Below are 20,178 nucleotides of genomic sequence, written 5' to 3' on the forward strand. Positions count from 1 at the left end.
TGACAAGAAGTGGATTGCTCTCGGTCTGCAACAGCACTTAGACCTGGCCATCCTGGCCATGACCCTGATAGCATGAATGAGGATACTGGTACAGTATAAGCAATCTAAGTTCTTACATAGTTATGTTGGAACTTTACTCTTCCCCTTTATGAATGAATGAAAACAAATCCCCAGATAAAATGAAACAAAACATTAGACTTTTTAAAAAGTGAAAGTGGTATAAGGGAAAATTTCATTTTTTTATGAGGTCATAAGGAAGGAAAATATTTTTGATCTTGAAAGTGAAACAAAACTGATGTATTTGAAATGAGTAGTCAACTTATGTGGCATTCAAGAAAATGCAAGCTCTTATTGAAAATGCATTGCATGATTAGGCATTATCATTGCAATGATTTTTACATTAGCTTCTCTCTATTTAGGGTGAGATTTGAAATGACTTCTCTCAACTATTCTGTTCTGTGCTGTTCCTGTCTGTCTATCCTCATAGGTTTATTAGTTTATCTATCCCATTTTTTTCAAAATTTCTTTGGACTTCCTACTGGTTTTTGTTGTGCTACTTAATATCTACTGGCTTTCTGACCAATTATCCTTCACCTCTTGTCATCTTACATCCAAACGTTCTTTGTTTTGGAGTTTTCAGTCTTTTCTTTTGCCCATTCACACCGTATCTCTCCACCAATTCCTCTTTTTGATGTGATCCTTTTTTTTTTTTTTTTTTTTACCTTACTCGAGCTATATTTTTGTCCATATATCTTTCGCTTAGAGTGGTGCAATCCTCAAGTATTTGCCCTAAGTCTTTGTAGTGGCCTGATACCCCGCTTTGTTTTATTCATACTGCAGTTAATTTTCCTTTTCATAATTTAACAGTAACATGAAAGATTCCATTTTTTAGGGGACATTCACTACATTGCTGACTTTTGTTTCACTCAGGAGACTATACTGAAGCTTATGTTTAGCATTCCATCAACCTCAGCTGTATTGCTTTCTTTCTTGTAGTTTCCTATGTTCCCTTTGGACTTTTACAGGGTGATCTAACTTCTGTAATGATGTCTAATTTTATTTTCAGTTCTCATTCAAGAACAAATACTTTAGACAAACCATAGGAGGACCTAGCAGTGTGATATAGTAGATATGTTAAGCATATTACTATTATTTTTTTAGTGAATAATTTTATTTTAAGACAGTATAATTTTTGACTGTGCAAATTCTATCTTTCAGGTAATCGCTACCAAGTAAAACAAGATTTTGTATATTATGGAATATAAGAATTGTATGAAAATATTAAAAAGATTATGTTTTTGAGTAACTTTTTCCTTTGTGTCATTTTTATTTCTGCTTCTTTGGTTTTGATTGTTGTGATGTCTGTAAATCAAGAACTTAGATAAAGAAGAAGTCTTGTAAATTAAGAAATATGGCTTTTGCATTTATACAAACTGCTGTTTGTTTCTAAATTATGTTATTAACTTCTTCAGATGCAGAAAATGGTATTATGGGAGATAAATTGAAGGAACTGACTCATCAAGCAACAGACCTCATATATGGAAGTGAAGACTTAGGTCCAGAGTCACTAAGGCTTTCTCTTCAGAAAACTCAAGGTGATATGACTAAAATAGCCAATGCTCTGGAGAAAGGAGAATACGACTTTGATGGAACTATAGAAGAAAAGGTAATTGTTTTTTAAACATGTACCATGGAGATTGTACTGAAGTGTTGGAAAATGAATGGTATGCAATGAAATTAATTCTTTTCTATAAATTATACAATGTTATTCCTTTTGATATTTCAGTCTGCTCAGCCAGTAACATTAAGAGCCCAGGCTCGTAAAAATGAGATGAAAGACACGGAACATATCAAATATAAGCTAGAGAATAAGGAGCAGGATATCAAGGATCTGAAGTTGAATCTCAGACAGAAGAATGAAGAACTAAGTGAGATGACAGTTCGACGTGATATTGCAGAGAAAAAATTGTCAACAGCTACAAGGGATGCAGATTTAACTATCGAGAAACTTCAGCGGAAATTGGATGATGCACTCATGATGCTAAGAAGAAAAGAAAAGGTAAAGACTTCATGTTCTTTCAAAGATTTAGTGTTCAAGATAAAATAAAATCATGATAAACGATTAGGTTGTTTAAAAGTTTGATTGGAATCAATGTAGAGGATAATGGTACTTTAAGTCTTTTGAAACCAGTGGCCTATTAGATATTTTGAAACTTCCATCATCTTTAGCTGACAAATTAGTAATTGTCTAATACAATACTGTAGTGGTTGTTAGAATATAAATATTCATCCATTTTAGAAATTGACTACAGATTATGAATTTTGGATTTTTCTTTTTGTTCCATTTGAAATTAGGTAGTGAAGTTTTGTTGTTTTCACACCTAGGAGTCATAGGAAATGAGATTAATAGATTGCAAAAAATACCATGTTGAATGGTTCATAAAATATATTGCAGTATCTCATAGGAACTCTTTCCCTAATATAAGGAAAAACATCAAGGAGACGTAGCAGCTTTTATGAGATAGCCTGGCTGGCAGTAGCCAGAAGAGGCTGGAAATTACCAGTTTGAATCTTTCATAGAGGTATTGCAGTAGGTCTCAAATACAGGAGACTGGCCAGTGTCAGATCACAGTTAAACATAATAGTAAAACATTATTTCTTGTTCGTTGGACACCAACAGCCCTTGTGTTTAGAAGATACAGTATATCTTCTCTTAATTCTGGGTTATCAGTGGTAGTTATCTTGCCTCCCATATAACTGAGACGAAGTTCATTCTAATCATAGATGTATTTTTAAATTTACATTGAGAAATAGACTCCTTCACAATATATTTTAAGGCCTTTTCTCAAATTTGATTTTTTAATCCTAATTTACAGCTTCCAAGGTGTGTTATTATATGAGTGGATCTGTAAGGAAGAGATCATAAAGGTTTTAAATTACTTACTTGAAATCCCCTGTGTTGTTTAGAAACAGACTATTTTTTATAAAATCAATCAATTCTTTGATCATAAATGGGAGAAATTCTTGCAGGAGTATGATGAAACTATGGATCACCTCCAGAGTGATATTGAAAGTCTAGAAAATGAAAAGGGAGAACTCCGAGAAAAATTGAAGGCCCTCAATAAAAAGAAAATATATGAAGCTATCTCTCAGTCATTGCCAGGTATGTTGAAATGTGAATTTGATGTATTATGTAAGTGTAGTTAAGAGTTATAATGAATTCTTATTGGTTGAACCAATTAGAGATGCATTTTTATTTCATAAAGTATGTCTGTAGGGATACTAAAAATTTTATGGTGATCTTGGGGCAATGTCTCTAGAGGATTTCTGAAGATATGCTTTATACTAAAAATTTATACGATTGTGAAAAGGTGCAACTGCATAGTGATAGACTCATAGCTGAAGTGGATTGATAATTTCATGTTGCAAATGAGGAACCTGAATATAGGTATCATGTCAAGAAAATTGGTAGATTTGGAAATATTGAAAGAAAAAACTAATTTCGTATCTTGTAAAAGAAGTAAAAATAAAGTATCATATATTTTTTCTCAGTAGTATTAAGGAGGTATTATTGCATCCATCAATTATTGTGGTGATGGAAGTGGTCATTTACAAATAAAGCAAGGGACAAGCTTGAAATTTTGAGAGGCAGGTGGCCTGGGTTTCCCCTTTGTATCACCTGTCACTAACCAACTATTTTTTCAACTATTCAATGTCCATTTCATTGCTGCAGAAGACATATCCCTATTTTGTATAGCTAGTGAATCGAGCACATTTGTAAATGCCATTTACTTTAACCCTCAAAATTCTTATTCAAATATTATGTTGGTACCTATCAGTAAACTTCCAATGTTTGTTTGTAGGTGGCGTATCCCCATCTTCTCCTACCACACCATCTGGCAGTAACCAACCACCTTCTGTTGGTGGAGGTGTTGTTCGGGATTCTCCAATGCTACTACAACAGATACAGGATTTGAGAACTGCTCTTTCTCATGCAACAGATGCTACCCATTGTGCTACTGCGGAACGGATGAAACGCCAGTTAGCGTCACTAAAGCCATTAAAGGTCAGAAAAGTAAAATTAAAGTTTACGGTAATGTTTGAAAAAGGTAATTTTCAAAGTAATTTGTGGTTTATGTAATTAGTAAAACAGTTTCTTTTGTGATGTTGATTTGACTCTGAAATTACAGGTTCAGAAGCTGGGTACATCATCAGAAGAAAAAAGAGATGTTGGTAAAGATGAGAAAGTAGAAAAGGAGACCGTAGACCATATTAACAACCTAGCCCGCAAAACTAATCAAATTCAAAAGGTTTGTAGCTTACCTGTAGTTTTCACCATGCATTATCAAACATTGAAATATGCTAATTATTTTTAATGTTTTCTCTTAGTGTTACAAATAGTTTGAAGAAATGTTCAACCAAAGAAAATTTTGAACTTTATGAATTTTATTCTCAACAATGTTCATCTCTATTTTCAGGAGCTGAACTCCCTAATTACTGGCGTTGAAGTAGTAGACTTGAGTAGACGCAAACCAGCTTCTCCTCCAACCACCGACTCATCGTCACCTGCCCACCATCTCATTAATCATAATAATAAGATCAATCACTTGCGATCTCAAATACAAGGGTTGCAGGTAAACACAAAATTCATTACTTGCTTATGAAATTTTTTGTGCTTTCTGTAGTTGTGGGATTTTATGTTGTTACACATGAAAGTTCATCTGCAACATGTGAGGTAGATTTTAATTGCTTGAACATAATGGTGGTGATTTGAGTCTTAGACAAGTTAGTTATGCAAAATTTGATAATTTACGTTAGTGTTGACATCTCCTTTACATTCAAAATTGATTATATGTTTGTGTTTGAAAATTTACTTTGAAGTTGAAAATAGGTTCCAAATTATTTATCAGTCCCACTCTTTTCTGTATTTTGAAGTACATACTAGAACTTTCTTGGCTATTACTCACTTACAAAAGGGATTTTGACGAAGGAAAAATCTATTTCTAGGGAGAGACCTGTGGCGCCCGGTGAAAAGTCCTTCTTGTATATCTTTTCTGATAAAACCTTCCAATTATACCAGAGAAAGATAAAAGCATAGAATGCTGAGGTTACAACCCTCGCGCGAGCACCTTTTGGGTGTCGTGTATAAAGCAAAGGCGCGTGAAATCCACTATTCACAGGTTGTCTTCCATTTAGTTAATTCCTTCGTCAAAGGGATGGGCCGATACAAAGGCCCTAGCCTAACCCCCATCGCCACACCACCCACGCCACGATGCGAGCGCCATCTGAACAACATCCTTCTGTATTGGCCATGATGGCTTGGAGAGGAAAGGGTGGGATCGTGTAAAATAAAGGGGAAGGGTTTCACCGGGCGCCACAGGTCTCTCCCCAGAAATAGATTTTTCCTTCGTCAAAATCCCTTTTCTGGGTCGACCTGTGGCGCCCGGTGAAAATGTACCAGAGAATGCCTTCCAAGCCCAACAATAACTACTAATTTAATAAGGGGAGAGAAACAACACCATGTAAAGAAAATCATATATAATTAAGGTAAGTAGGCATAAAACATAAACTAGCCACAGGGCATAGTGAGAGTAAGGTTAAACAAACATGATAACAGGGAAACCTCTGAGTATCAGAGGAAAACATGCAACAAAACTGACATGGCTAAGAATATCCCAACCTTATAACAACGGAAAACAATAATAGTTACAATCATATTAACCTAATATGTAATAAACTTAGGGCTAACGAACCACCAAGGAAGCGGCGTCGTGGTGCGAGTGGCGGGTAGGAGGGAGAAGAGAAGAGATGGATGAAAGGAAGAACAAAAGATCAATGGGGAGAGATAAGGCTCCCAGCTGCAACCGTTGGGTATTTAAGAGCCTGTAAGTTCTTTAGATAGTGGCGTTTGAAGACCATAGGAGATTTCCAACCCGTGTACTTCTTAAGGTTATCAAAGTCCATATTCTGGAAATAGTTGATGGAGGTAGCTATCGATCGGATATCATGAGCATGGGGAAATGATCCCGGATTGGCTTGTTTAATGAAGTATAGGATCTGTTACCTAATGCCACGTATGGAAATGGTACCTCCTTGTTCTCTGATAAACAAGGGGCCAGACGATCGGGTAGCAGTCCTGGCTAAAAAGGCCCTGAGAGTGGTGACCGGACATAGAGAAGTATCTTGGAGAAGAGGAATAATCTTCCAAGGGGACCACCTATTTTGGGGGTCCTCGTTCTTAGCTAGGAACGCCCTGTCTGGTGAAAGAAGTACCTCACCTGAAGGGAGGAAATCCATGTTCTCTGAGTTTCGTGAGAGAGCTGCTAGTTCTGAGATTCTGGAACCCGAGGCCAAAGCTGTTAGAAATAAAGTCTTCCTAAGAAGAGTGATATAAGAGCAGGATTCGTTGTCCGTGTCGGAGGGCAGTTTGAGGACATCATTTAGAGACCAAGAGACCTTTTGAGGACGAACCGAAGGTCGAAGCCTAGTACATGCTTTTGGAATAGATGAGAAATAAGACTCCGCCAGGTTAATGTTAAACCCAACCAGGAAGACTTTCCTCAGAGCTGACTTAATGGTGGTTATAGTGCTAGCTGCTAGGCCTTTGTCAAATATGGACCTAAAGAAGGAGATGGCTAAATTAGGAGTCATAACCGAATGGTCTGAAGTCCTTAAGAAATCCGCTAGTTTCTTAACCGCCGAATCATATTGGCGAATCGTTGAGTCCCTTTTGTCTGATTCTATAAAGAGGACATTATCTGGGTCGATGTTTGCGTCCCTACGGGCCGCAAACTTCATGAAATCCACAAAGTTAGGGTTTTGGCTATCCTTGAGGAATCTGACACAGTCCGAGTTTGGACCACCTGGGTCAGTTTGGGGAATGGGATCCGGAAGGGACGTAGTTTCAACTCGAGGAGGAGAGGAAACCAACTGCTCTTTGGCCAGTGAGGTGCCACTAAAGCTACTGCCCCGTTGAAGGAGCGGAGTTTGTGCAAGACTTTCAGTAGAAGATTCACTGGAGGGAATAAGAAGATCTTCTGCCAATGGTTCCAATCCAGGGTTAATGCGTCCATGGCATAAGCCTGAGGGTCCAGGTTCGGTGTCACATAACATGGGAGTTTGTGATTGAGTCGGGTCGCGAATAGATCTACCTGGAGACCTGGAACCAGCCTGAGTATCCACCGGAAGGAGTGCATGTCCAGGGACCACTCCGATTCCAGTGGGCTCGTCCTGGATAATGAGTCTGCTATCACATTCTGGACTCCTGCTAGGTGAGTTGCTGACAGGAACCAGTCTTTGTCGGCTGCCAAGGTGAAGATAGTGACCAGGATCTGATTCAGGTTGGGTGATTTGGACCCCCCCCCTGTTGAGGCAGTGGACTACGGCCGTGCTGTCTGAGACTACTCTGATGTGGGTCGACCTCGGAGGGGAGATTCTCTTCAGGGTCAAGAACACCGCCATGGCTTCGAGAACATTGATATGGAACTGTCTCATGGCGGGTGACCAAGAGCCCTGAAACATCTGATGTTGGGAGTAACCCCCCCAACCACTCAGAGACGCGTCGGTATGAATTGTCACTTGTGAAGAGGTGAACTGTAGAGGAACCGACTTGGAGAGGTTCCTCCGATCGGACCATGGTTGTAGTCTCATTTTCAAGACAGGGGATCTTCGAGGTCTTGTCTCTTAAAGGTATTGTCGCCCTCTTTCTCCAAACTCGATTGATGTCTTTGAGTTTGGCTTTTAATAGGAGATCGGTCAGTGAGGCAAACTGGAGTAGGCCGAGGATTCGTTCTAAAGCTCTTCTGGACACCTGTTTGTGTTTGAGAAAGTTCCTGACCTTGGAAGCTATCTCCCTCACCTTCTTGGGAGGAAGGGAGAGCTTGTGCTTTGAGAGGTCCCAACGGATGCCTAACCATTCGAAGAGGCTTGATGGTTGTAGGCGGGACTTCCGGAGGTTGACTTGGAAGCCCAGTTTGGCGAGAAAATGGAGTACCTTCGACGTAGCTCTGTTGCATTCCTGGTGCGACTGGGCCCAAATGAGCCAATCGTCCAGATAGGCGATGATTTGTATCCCTTGGTGTCTGAGTTGCTCGAGCACCGTCTCCCCCAGTTTCGTGAATACCCTGGGGGCAATGCTGAGACCAAAGGGGATGACTTTGAATGCGAAGGCTCTCTTGCCGAGACGGAAGCCTAGGTAAGGAGAGAAGTTTCGAGCTACTGGGACATGATAATAGGCGTCGGTAAGATCGATAGAGGTGGTGACGGCCCCACGGGGAAGTAAGGTCCGTACCTGAGAGATAGTCAGCATACGGAACTTGTCGCAAAGGATGTAAGAGTTGAGCTTCGACAAGTCCAGAACTACCCTCAACGCCGCCGACGAGTCTTTCTTCGGGACTGTAAACAGGCGGCCTTGGAATTTCAGGGATCGAACCCGCTTGATTGCTCTCTTCTTGAGTAACTCCGCCGTGTACTCTTCCAGGATGGGAGTGGGTGTCTGGAAGAAGGTCACCGGTGGAGGAGGGGATCCCTGTGACCATTTCCAACCCAAGCCCCTTGATATTATGCTGTGAGCCCATGGACTGAAGGTCCAATGGTCCCGGAAGTGATAAAGTCTCCCTCCTACCGGCATCACATCATTGGGAGGGAGTGAACTTAGGGCCCCTCCCTCCACGGGAACCCCTTGCTCTAGGCCCGCCGCGTTGGCGGAACTGTCCTCTACCTCTGAAACTCCCTCTTTGGTATCCACGAAAGGAACCGAAGGATTCGTAGGCAGGGTTGTATGCAGGTGAGGGCATCCAAGAGGGGTTGGGCTGTGTACCAGGGGGAGCAGCGAGGTAGACTACCTGCTGAGGAGTCGTCTGTTGTCGAGAAGTCGAGGCCGCGGAAGGCTGTGGGGACGAGGTACCCCGGGCCGCCTTGTAAGGACTAAACCTCTGCTTCTTCTTGAAGAACGTGTGTCTCTGGGGTTCGAACCTCTTTTTGGCTGAGAGACCCCACCTTACCTCCAAATTCTGGTTTGCCCTCGCTGCGTCCTGAAGAACCTTATCCACCTCGGTCTGAGGGAAAAGGGTCTTACCCCAGCAGGAGGACGCTATCAGTCTGTTCGGCTCATGTCTGATGGTGGCCTCCGACAGAACGAACTTCCTGCAACCAACCCGAGCTGACCAGAAGTCATGGAGATCTATTTGGTAGGATAGCAGCTGGTTCTTTGTGGCGACTCTGAACAGCGTTTCCTCTGGGTAAAGAGATGCTAGGGACTCCATGGAGGTGATGGATTGGAGGGACCTAGCAAGTCTAGTACGGGTCTCGAACTCAGTTTTGAGAAGACTCTCTATTAATCTGGGAAGCTTCTCAGAGAAAAGAGTAGAGGCACAGTCCGGGTCTAGTTTCCCCACCGTGAAGGTAGAAGCCGCAGCATCCCTGGCTGCCGAGGTACCCGGAATAAGCAAAGAGGTGGGGTCCGTCTCCTTGAGAGCCGGCATGGAAGAGCCTTCCTTGATGGCCTGTATAGTCAGCTCTGTGACTTTGTCTATGAGCGGCAAAGAGATGGAGGCCGCTGTCGTAAAAATAGTGTAGGAACCTTTGTGTGGGGTGAGCTTGGAGTTAATACACCCCCACTCTGATAGTGTTCTGGCCCAGATAGCCTGGGCATGCTCTTTTGGAAATATGACCGTTTCCTTCGGTACCTTGTCCATACGGACCAATGCATGTTCCTTTAACCGTACAAAACCATTGAACGGGAATGCTAGGCCCGGGGGATAGAACTCCAGGTCCTCTAGAGGGCGGGTGCCCATGCCCTCCAGAGTTAGGGAACCATCTACGAATGGAGCATGCAAGGCAGACCGCCAAGGATTGTTTTTATCGAAGGGCGGCAGCTTCGATGCGTCTGGAGCAGAAGGGGGAGGAAACTGAGTTCCGGCGCGGATCAGAATAGCCATCATATCCTTAATCTCTGTTATTGCACCAGAGTGATGTTGAACTTGATCCCTGACCAATCCTTTGATCAGTTGGATGGGGAGGAGATCAGCCCAGGGTACCTGAAAGTCACCCGTTGGTTTTTTCTTGGATTTGGTAGACTTAGACTTCTTAGGAGTAGTGGTTTTACGAGGAGCAATATGAATATCAGGAGCTGTCGAGGGTCCGGGGACCGGTGACGTTGATACTGGCAAAGCTGGTCTTATAAGTTCGAAGTGGCTTCACCTTGGGTCGTACGGAGGCAGAGGGATCCCGAGGAGAAGCCTTAGAGTTATCAAAACCTAGAAAGGAAGAGGTAGGAGAGGGAGTAGGAGAGAAAAGGGTTTCCACCAACTCGGCACCACTTACCTGCTCGTCCCTGGGTTCTACGGCTATATCCAGACCCGCCATGTCCATCGGTACGAGGGGTTCGTCCTCCACGGAAATGGTAGCCCTGACTTCTTCAATTAAAGGGGCAGCAAGGTCAGGGGAGACTGCAACAGTAGTCGAGTCTGGGAAGAGGCGGGAGGCCATGTCCCCATCGAGGAGATAGGGTGCGCCAGACGGGGCATTCCTGCCAAAGCCCGACACCCACGGACGAAGAGTAGCCCTTGCTGAACGAAGAGAGACATCATCGGCCTGTAAGATATGCAGTGATTAGTGATGGAGGAGGGGGTTTGCCCTCCCAAATATACTGTGTATATCATATTCATGTCTATATTAGTGTCTGCCAACGAGAAATAAGGAACAAAGGGAAAACCCACTTACATCATCATTCAGCAGAACTGACGACAGCTCGTAACAGAGCGAGCACAAATCCGGGAACCAAACTGGGTATTGGGCCTGTCCCGGTTCCTGGATAAAGGGAATGGAGCAGTGAGCATGAGACCGGCAGAGGTCATGCCCAACGGGGTCGCTGAACGAGGCAGGGCATCCTTCAGCAGTACAACGGGCCTTCTGTAAAAGAAAGGAGACATAAGTCTGGTGTTTCTTGAAACTCTGATAAGGGGATAAAAAACCTATTATTTTAGAGTTCCGGCACTCACTGAATTCCCTAAGCACCCATATTGCATTGACCAAACAACCGAATATTAACTTTAAGTTGATACCGCCCCATACCATTGTTGGCACTTTAATATTCAATTGTCTGTATATTTGCAATGCACCTAATGTCTGTTAATGACATAAGGATAATTAACTTAAAGCAATCCGCCGACCTCCAAGGGTTGGGGAAGCAGTGACATGCCCTTAAAATAAATATAAACACCAGCCTTAGCTAAAGGCAAGGCAAATATAAGTGTGAAGTGTATGGGCGACCTCCGGTGAAGCCGGAGCGTAATGAAATGTCCTGAATAAAGGAGCCTTAGCTAATTAGCTAAGGCAACTATAAGTGTGAAGTGTTTGGGCGACCTCCGGTGACGCCGGAGGATAATGAGATGCCCTGAATAATTCAATTGTGGCTAATAATTCATTTGTGAAAGATAAAAAGCTAAGCCGCAGCTAAAGTCTAAAGCTTAGGTTATAGTAAAGCGTATTTACGATCTCCGGTGAGGCCGGAGGGAGAAGAAAGGTCCTGAATAATTATTGTGAATAACAAACACAGTTGTCATAACAAAGGCTATTGTGGATATGGCCGTGGCCTGAGACCGGAGTAAGGGCCACCGGAGCGTCGTATCTAAACAATATGAAGCCCGTCCCATGTAGTAAACAATATAAATATAACAATAGAACGAAAGTTATTGAGAATCCCTCATGGCTGAGTATAACTCAAGGCGGAGTGAAAAACGTTCATAACTACTCCCGAGCCGTAACGGGGAGAGGACGAAACACGGACCAAAATAACGCTAACAATTGAAAAGTCACGAAAAATAAATAACTCGTAAGTTATCATCCACCCAGAGGGGGAGAGGTGAGGGAGGGAGAACCCGCCGAACGCACAAAACGGAAAACGGGAAATCCGCTCCCCCACCAGAGCTAAGAAAGAAAACGAGAGAAAGGGGTAACTCGTGACTGCGAACAGAAAACGGGGACCCCAAGCTCTCGCTCTCTTAAACACAAAAACAGGACTAAAAAACACACAACACTATTATAAACGTATAAAATAAACCTGTACATCCATAAAACACTACGATCGAAGAATAGCAACTGCTAAAACTTAAAATAAATAGCACAGTTGAGTGACAAACGCCTCGGAGGGGCGGGTACTAAACAAATACAAAGCTAAATCGCTATCTCGTTCGTAGGCTGGACTTATTAGCAAAAAGTACCATGAGCATAAATACACAAAAAAAAATAAAAATAATAACGGTTCTAAAGGCATAAGGCCAGGGACTTAACCAAGAACCTAAGTGACAGAGTACTAAACGGGCAGACAAAGATGAATTCCCAAACAAGTGAACAAACAATGGCCGCCATGAAAGGCCAGACGGGAATAATAAAACAGACTATACTGGATATAAAACAAAAGCCCGGTACAATAAAAAACTGTCAAAACAAACTATGGTACTTTACATTGGAATGTGTGAAGATGGAGCTTCGGACATGACAAAATAAATCCACGATTGATAAAAAAGACCGAGAGCACAACAAAACAATTCAACACTTTGGATTCCAAAAAGAAGGATGTTGTTCAGATGGCGCTCGCGTCGTGGCGATGGGGGTTTGGCTAGGGCCTTTGTATCGGCCCATCCCTTTGACGAAGGAATTAACTAAATGGAAGACAACCTGTGAATAGTGGATTTCACGCGCCTTTGCTTTATACACGACACCCAAAAGGTGCTCGCGCGAGGGTTGTAACCTCAGCATTCCATGCTTTTATCTTTCTCTGGTATAATTGGAAGGTTTTATCAGAAAAGATATACAAGAAGGACTTTTCACCGGGCGCCACAGGTCGACCCAGAAAGGTATTTTTCAATGACCTAGAGAGAATACCTCAGAATCCAAATTAAGATTTAAAAATGGGAGCCACCACACATTCTCCTAATAAAAGACTCTTTGATCAGAGAGACATTTCTCTGAATAATTGCTCTTCTTTCCAAATTAAAGCTAATTGACCGATTTAGTCTTATTCCTTAATTATTGTTATATGCTATTGCAGAAACTCCTGCCTCTTTAATTGATGATGAATTTTAAAAGCACTTACTTTTTTATTAGTTTTATTTTTAGTTATACATTTGCTTCATGTCATAGAAGGCAACATACATTAGAACATATAAGAAGAAAAGGTCTTTGCAATTTATAATGATAGTATCAAATCTTCAACAGTTGTAGAATTTACTGTCATGTCACCACATAAACTAATAAATTATATCCATATTTTTATTTTTAGCACTCGTTTGACCCATTAACATTTGATAAATGACCCCACATGAGCCAATCCCTGTATGCCAAGACTTAAGATCATCATTTTGGGTTAAACACATATTATGTACATTATCAAACTTTAACGAACAACAAATGTTAATTTTGGGATATACATCAATTTAGGAAATTCTTTTAGAATCTTTAACATTTTCAACTTGTACTGTTATTAAATTTAGGAAACACTACAATTTTTAAACAAAATTCAATTTCTAAAGTCACAGAAAACTCTTCAGGTCAGTCGTATTAAAATTGGATGTCTTGACTTATTTATCTCGTTAAAATAACTAATTATAATTGTATACAACATTTATTAATAATTGGCTGATAACTAAATGATAAGAAATTAAAAATATGCAAAATAGAAAGAAGATACAATACCCTGAGGAAATGCTGTGAAAAACTTCTCCAAGGACTAACGTAAAGCTACACTTAATAATACTAGAGGAAATTTAACATTATTAATGTTTTACCTCTTTAGTTTTATTGTTACTTTGAGTTTTCTTGTGATCAGAGAATATAGAAAACTTGCTACCATTGTAGCAAATATACAAATGGAGGATAAGAATGGTGACTTATGTAGTTAGTCAAAACTACCAAAAATTATCTATTTGCTTCATAATTAGACATAATTTTTTTTTAATAGTAACAAGGAACATGTGGCATACTGTAATTATAACATTAATCAAACATGTATTACTTTTTAATATTTTGTAGCATTGAAATTTGGTTTTCTTCCTCATTTAGCCAATATGAATATTATCAACTTTTGTCTTAGAATAAGTGTTGTATGACGACGCTAATTTCCTGATTGGATTTTGGATATAAATGCTTTCTTTCATGAGGCTTAAGAGAATAGTTTCATAATTATAAACTTACCTTTTTAAGTAAATATTGTGCAACATCAAGGCATGGTATTTCGTTAGTAGTGTTTTGTTCTTGAAATGTTAATTGTGTATTCAATAAAACTTCATACTATATTTTGCATTGTATTCCAGGATGAAATTGTTCGATTAGTAGCCACAAGCAAAGCAGGTGGTTCTGTATCTACTGCATTCACAACTTTCCCAACACCTCAGCTTGCTAAGGTATGTATTACACTACTTATGCCCTGTTATCTTCAAATCCATTTCTTTTTATGTTTATTTTGCAAATTATCACTATTAAGGTGTCTGAATTTGAATAAGATATTATAGGTCATAGGCATACTTTCAAATGAATACTTAATGTAGTGTCAAAATTAATTTTCTTTTAAATGCCCAACTGCTTGTTGATATCTATTCAAATTCTGATCCTAATACAGTATGTTGTTCTTATAATTGATATTACTGTATTACACATAATCATCATCATTGGTTCTTGTAGGTTTTTCAATTTACTATATTTTTTAAAAAGTGGGAAAGTCATCCCTCTACTGGAGTTCGCTGAGGACTGTCATGCCATTCTCCAATAAGTTGTTCAAGTTTGGTTGGCAACCTTTTCGGAACTATATCGAACTTCTGATGTTCTACCACCGGCGGGAAAGGGACCCCTTGGTGACAATACGGAGGTTGAAGCATGTGACCTAAATGTGGAAACTTAAGTATTCCTGGAGAAAGACTTCAAAACATTAGTTTGAGTTCTGGTCCATACTTGGGCAACCACTTTATTAGTTTTTATCACATCTCACACAGGCCCTAAAAAATACCTGTTTAAGTGCCTGGGAGACTGACCCTGCCATAGAACTACATACTATACCTGCCTTCTTAGAGATATAGAAGAGTTAAAGATTAAAATAGAACCGCAATTATCGTACTTTATTTGTATTTGAAATAACAATGTAACAAAACTATCCTCAATGAAAAGGGAGAACTGAGTACTATAAGTTAAATAATCTTGGAAGTAGTTGCCTCCAAATGCTTTGATGAAAATCAGCATCAGAACTTACCACAAGTAACTTCAGGTATTTTTCAGCTCTTTTAAAAGGAGATACTTCATCACATTCCTTGTTTTCCTCCGTGTTTTCTTCATCCTTATCTTCCTGGACAGAAGGGTGAACTAAGACATTATTTACTGGCTTTCCCATTTGTTTACAACAGATACAGGAGTTGCTGCACATTTGTTATTAAGACTTATTTTTCAATATTAATCTTACCCGATGATCATGTAGCTGTCAACTCTGTTGCCCGACAGAAAAAATCTAAGGTCGGGATACGCCAGCGATCGCTATACAGGTGGGGGTGTACATCAACAGCGCCATCTGTCGAGCAGGTACTCAAGTACTTCTTGTCAACAAGAACTCAATTTTTCCTCTGTCGTGCCACCGGCAAGACCTACTTGGATACGCTGTTGTTTCTGGAGTTGTTTTTCACACAGAGTGGACCCTTCACAAGAATGTTTGCAGCAGACTATGGGCCCTGTGGGGCCAGCCCACCATAGATCTATTCGCTACCTCGATGACCAAGAGGTTCCCGATGTATTGCTCTCCGATTCCAGACCCAGCAGCAGTTCACGTGGATGCCTTTCTTCTGGACTGGTCCCATCTCGACCTGTATGCGTTCCCTCCGTTCAAGATTGTCAACAGGGTACTTCAGAAGTTCGCCTCTCACGAAGGGACACGGTTGACGTTGGTTGCTCCCCTCTGGCCCGCGAGAGAATGGTTCACCGAGGTACTGCAATGGCTAGTGGACGTTCCCAGGACTCTTCCTCTAAGAGTGGACCTTCTGCGTCAGCCGCACGTAAAGAAGGTACACCCAAGCCTCCACGCTCTTCGTCTGACTGCCTTCAGACTATCGAAAGACACTCAAGAGCTAGAGGCTTTTCGAAGGAGGCAGCCAGAGCGATTGCCAGAGCAAGGAGGACATCCACTCTCAAGGTCTACCAGTCTAAATGGGAAGTCTTCCGAAGCTGGTGCAAGGCGAATGCAGTATCCTCAACCAGTACCTCTGTAACGCAGATAGCTGACTTCCTTGTACATCTAAGGAACGTAAGATCCCTATCAGCTCCTACGATCAAGGGTTACAGAAGTATGTTGGCAGCGGTTTTCCGCCACAGAGGCTTAGATCTTTCCTCCAACAAAGATCTACAGGACCTCCTTAGGTCTTTTGAGACCTCAAAGGAGCGTCGGTTGGCCACACCAGGCTGGAACCTAGACGTGGTTTTGAAGTTCCTGATGTCAGCAAGGTTCGAACCGCTTCAATCAGCCTCTTTTAAGGATCTCACATTGAAGACTCTTTTCCTCGTTTGCTTAGCAACAGCTAAAAGAGTCAGTGAGATTCACGCCTTCAGCAGGAACATAGGTTTTACATCTGAAACGGCTACATGTTCCTTGCAGCTTGGTTTTTTAGCTAAAAACGAGCTTCCTTCTCGTCCCTGGCCCAAGTCGTTCGAGATCCCAAGCCTGTCCAACTTGGTTGGGAACGAACTAGAGAGAGTACTTTGCCCAGTAAGAGCTCTTAAGTACTATTTAAGACGTACAAAGCCATTACGAGGACAATCAGAAGCTTTATGGTGTTCTATCAAGAAACCTGCTTTACCGATGTCTAAGAACGCAGTTTCTTATTACATCAGGCTTTTGATTAGAGAGGCCCATTCTCATCTGAAGGAAGAAGACCTTGCTTTGCTGAAGGTAAGGACACATGAAGTTAGAGCTGTCGCTACTTCAGTGGCCTTCAAACAGAACCGTTCTCTGCAGAGTGTTATGGATGCAACCTATTGGAGAAGCAAGTCAGTGTTCGCATCATTTTACCTCAAAGATGTCCAGTCTCTTTACGAGAACTGCTACACCCTGGGACCATTCGTAGCAGCGAGTGCAGTAGTAGGTGAGGGCTCAACCACTACATTCCCTTAATCCCATAACCTTTTTTAATCTTTCTCTTGAAATGCTTTTTATTGTTGTTTTTGGGTTGTACGGAAGGCTAAGAAGCCTTCCGCATCCTGGTTGATTTGGCGGGTGGTCAAATTCTTTCTTGAGAAGCGCCTAGATTAGAGGTTGTGATGAGGTCCTTTAGTATGGGTTGCAGCCCTTTATACTTCAGCACCTAGGAGTCGCTCAGCATCCTAAGAGGATCGCTAGGCTCAGTAAGGAAGACGTACTTAAGAAAGGCAGAGTAATGGTTCAAGTCGACTTCCTTACCAGGTACTTATTTATTTTATGTTTGTTATTTTGAATAACTGATAAAATGAAATACGGGATACTTAGCTTCTAATGTTAACATGTATACTGGTCTCCACCCACCCCCCTGGGTGTGAATCAGCTACATGATCATCGGGTAAGATTAATATTGAAAAATGTTATTTTCCTTAGTAAAATAAATTTTTGAATATACTTACCCGATGATCATGAATTTAAGGACCCTCCCTTCCTCCCCATAGAGAACCAGTGGACCGAGGAGAAAATTGAGTTCTTGTTGACAAGAAGTACTTGAGTACCTGCTCGACAGATGGCGCTGTTGATGTACACCCCCACCTGTATAGCGATCGCTAGCGTATCCCGACCTTAGATTTTTTCTGTCGGGCAACAGAGTTGACAGCTACATGATCATCGGGTAAGTATATTCAAAAATTTATTTTACTAAGGAAAATAACATTTCAGCAGTATAAGTACTAGAACTTACATTTACCCCCGCTAAAATTAACCTGTGATGAACTTATGGCTAGGCTTGAAAGCTAACGAAGGGCACTGCTATCCACAACAGGATGTGACCGATCAACTGCTGAAACTTTATTAGCAACATTAAGAGTAACACACCATGCCATCCACATATAAAATACGAGGTTTCTCAAGAGGTTATACATTAGCGAGTGGAGGGATATTAGGATCCAGAATACCAACTCAGTCATCTGCTTCACAATCTACCGTTGTTGTCTAAAAAAGCGATTAGGATTGTGGGACTGCAAAGGTTGTCTGGAGAATGGTCTAAAGTAGATAAAGAATTTGAGGTTCTTGGAGAGGATCTCGATTTTGTAAGTAGCAGTGAACCATTAGAACCCTTACTGACAGAAACACTATTTCTGCTAGACCCAACTAGAGAAGTTAGGCTATGGTTAGCAACTGGACAGGTAAGATCAGAATTACTCCCTCTAAGTGAAAACTCACTGTCATTTTGAAATTTAACAAAGGAACCTAATAAGTTAAAGAGTTTTTGAAGCTCACCAATATTAAAACTTGGCTGATTAGGCACTACATTAAGGAACGATGCTGGGATGTCATTATTGTCATCATCCTCACTATAACAATTATTCTAGTCCTCTCTGCATTTGAACTTGAACTAAAAGTAAGTTTCATATTATGCTTTGAACTTGAAAAATACTTTTCCATGAAAAGAACTGTGATATGTTCATGCTTCTCACAACGGTTATTTAACAGTACTCTCCCCTTCCAGTAATAGCTAACAAATCCAAAGTAAGAGATCTTAAAACACGCTAAAACATATAACAATCAGGCGCCTCGAGGACAGTGTCAAACCAATGTGACAGAGAGACTGAAATGACAAAGAGCCTGTGGTGCATCACTGCTTCGCTTCTTGCTATTAAACGCTAGAATGTCTCTTTACTTTACTAGAGACATGTGTCTCTTGAAAGGGAAGATGGGAGATTTTTTCAATTTTACTATTAAGTGGTGATAAGCTGATCTAGAGAAAAAGCAAGCAATATGAACATCAGGGGAGGTTCACAGAAATAATAAATTATTATGGAACAGTTCAATGTATTGGTGGTGTGGTATGTGGGTGGTGATTCCCAAATGCAAGTTTTAAGATTATGTGAAGAATATCAATAATTTTTCCCCTTTTCTTCAGGCAATGGATGAGAAGGAACTCACCTGCATAGGCCGTGTAACTTTTCCAGGAGGGAATGGGGAGCAAGGTACCCCAGCTGAGCCAGTGCGTGTTTTCCTCCAGCCTGAACACCTTACAAAACTACATCTTAGACTCTTAAAATAAGGAAACGGTGCTAATTTTAGACCCAGTAATTTTCTCCACAAAGGATTATTGAATGATGTCTCCTTGGCATTGCTTCCTAAACTCATGTATATACAGTAATTGAATGATATTTTGCTTACATCATGGAGAACCTAGAGTTTTTTAATGTATTAATAAATTCAAGTTAATTGATTTTTTAATGCTAAGAATGATACAAGTGATTGTCTTTACCATCTGATACAGATGAGTGAAATATGTCTGTGATTAATTATTTTTTATTATAGGTAAGGTTAAGATGAAATCATTATTTTCAAACGATGCAAGTCATGTTAAATGATGGGGAGTTTCTTGCTTTTCATAACTTCATACAGGTTAAGCATAAAAATGATATGCAATATTTGAAAAATATTGAATACTGTTTGCCTTGCTTTTTAAGCATATTAGAATTTAAACATATTAACAATTAAATTATATTGTCTTTTGTATAGTTTTATGCTAATGACACCCATAGTACCTTACAAATTTTCACACAAATTGTTTTTTAAGTTTGTGTTACTGTATTTAGAAGCCTCATTGTCGTAGAGTAATATATTTCCAGGATTCTTGTATTTATTGTAGACTTGATGAGATGCTGTTTTTTTATTATGGTGTTTTTAGAGCCAAAGAAACTGATGAACATGGTGATCAATTGTGTATACTGCCTTTATTAATTTAGTCCCTGTTCCTCGGCAGCAAATCCTTGTGCATTATGATATAACGAGGTAATTTAAACGGAACTCATATTACGATGTTTTCTCAGCACAGAAATAAAATGCAAAGTGAAGGTCTTGCAATGTAACAAGTTTTCGTGTAATGAGCATATAGTAATGATAAAATTCCATGTAATAGTTGCAGTACTTTATTAATCAATTGATAGGATAGCAACTTCAAGATATATGGAAATATTTCCAGTTTTTCCATTTAT

General features: G+C 40.5%; 1 protein-coding gene across 1 annotated transcript in view; it reads left to right on the plus strand.

Annotated features, from left to right (window-relative positions):
* LOC137620642 (dynactin subunit 1-like) overlaps positions 1-19,907 on the plus strand; it is a 46,124-nt gene extending 26,217 nt beyond the window's left edge. The window contains exons 13-20 of the mRNA XM_068350947.1: positions 1,473-1,666; positions 1,787-2,059; positions 3,031-3,163; positions 3,864-4,066; positions 4,191-4,310; positions 4,479-4,634; positions 14,313-14,402; positions 19,092-19,907. Of these exons, the coding sequence (XP_068207048.1) occupies positions 1,473-1,666; positions 1,787-2,059; positions 3,031-3,163; positions 3,864-4,066; positions 4,191-4,310; positions 4,479-4,634; positions 14,313-14,402; positions 19,092-19,235 (1,313 nt within the window). The 3' untranslated portion in view covers positions 19,236-19,907. The remainder of the gene's footprint in view (positions 1-1,472; positions 1,667-1,786; positions 2,060-3,030; positions 3,164-3,863; positions 4,067-4,190; positions 4,311-4,478; positions 4,635-14,312; positions 14,403-19,091) is intronic.
* The last annotated feature ends 271 nt before the right edge of the window (positions 19,908-20,178 follow it).

This window comes from Palaemon carinicauda, chromosome 27, assembly GCF_036898095.1.
Source record: "Palaemon carinicauda isolate YSFRI2023 chromosome 27, ASM3689809v2, whole genome shotgun sequence".
Taxonomy (NCBI): Eukaryota; Metazoa; Arthropoda; class Malacostraca; order Decapoda; family Palaemonidae; genus Palaemon; species Palaemon carinicauda.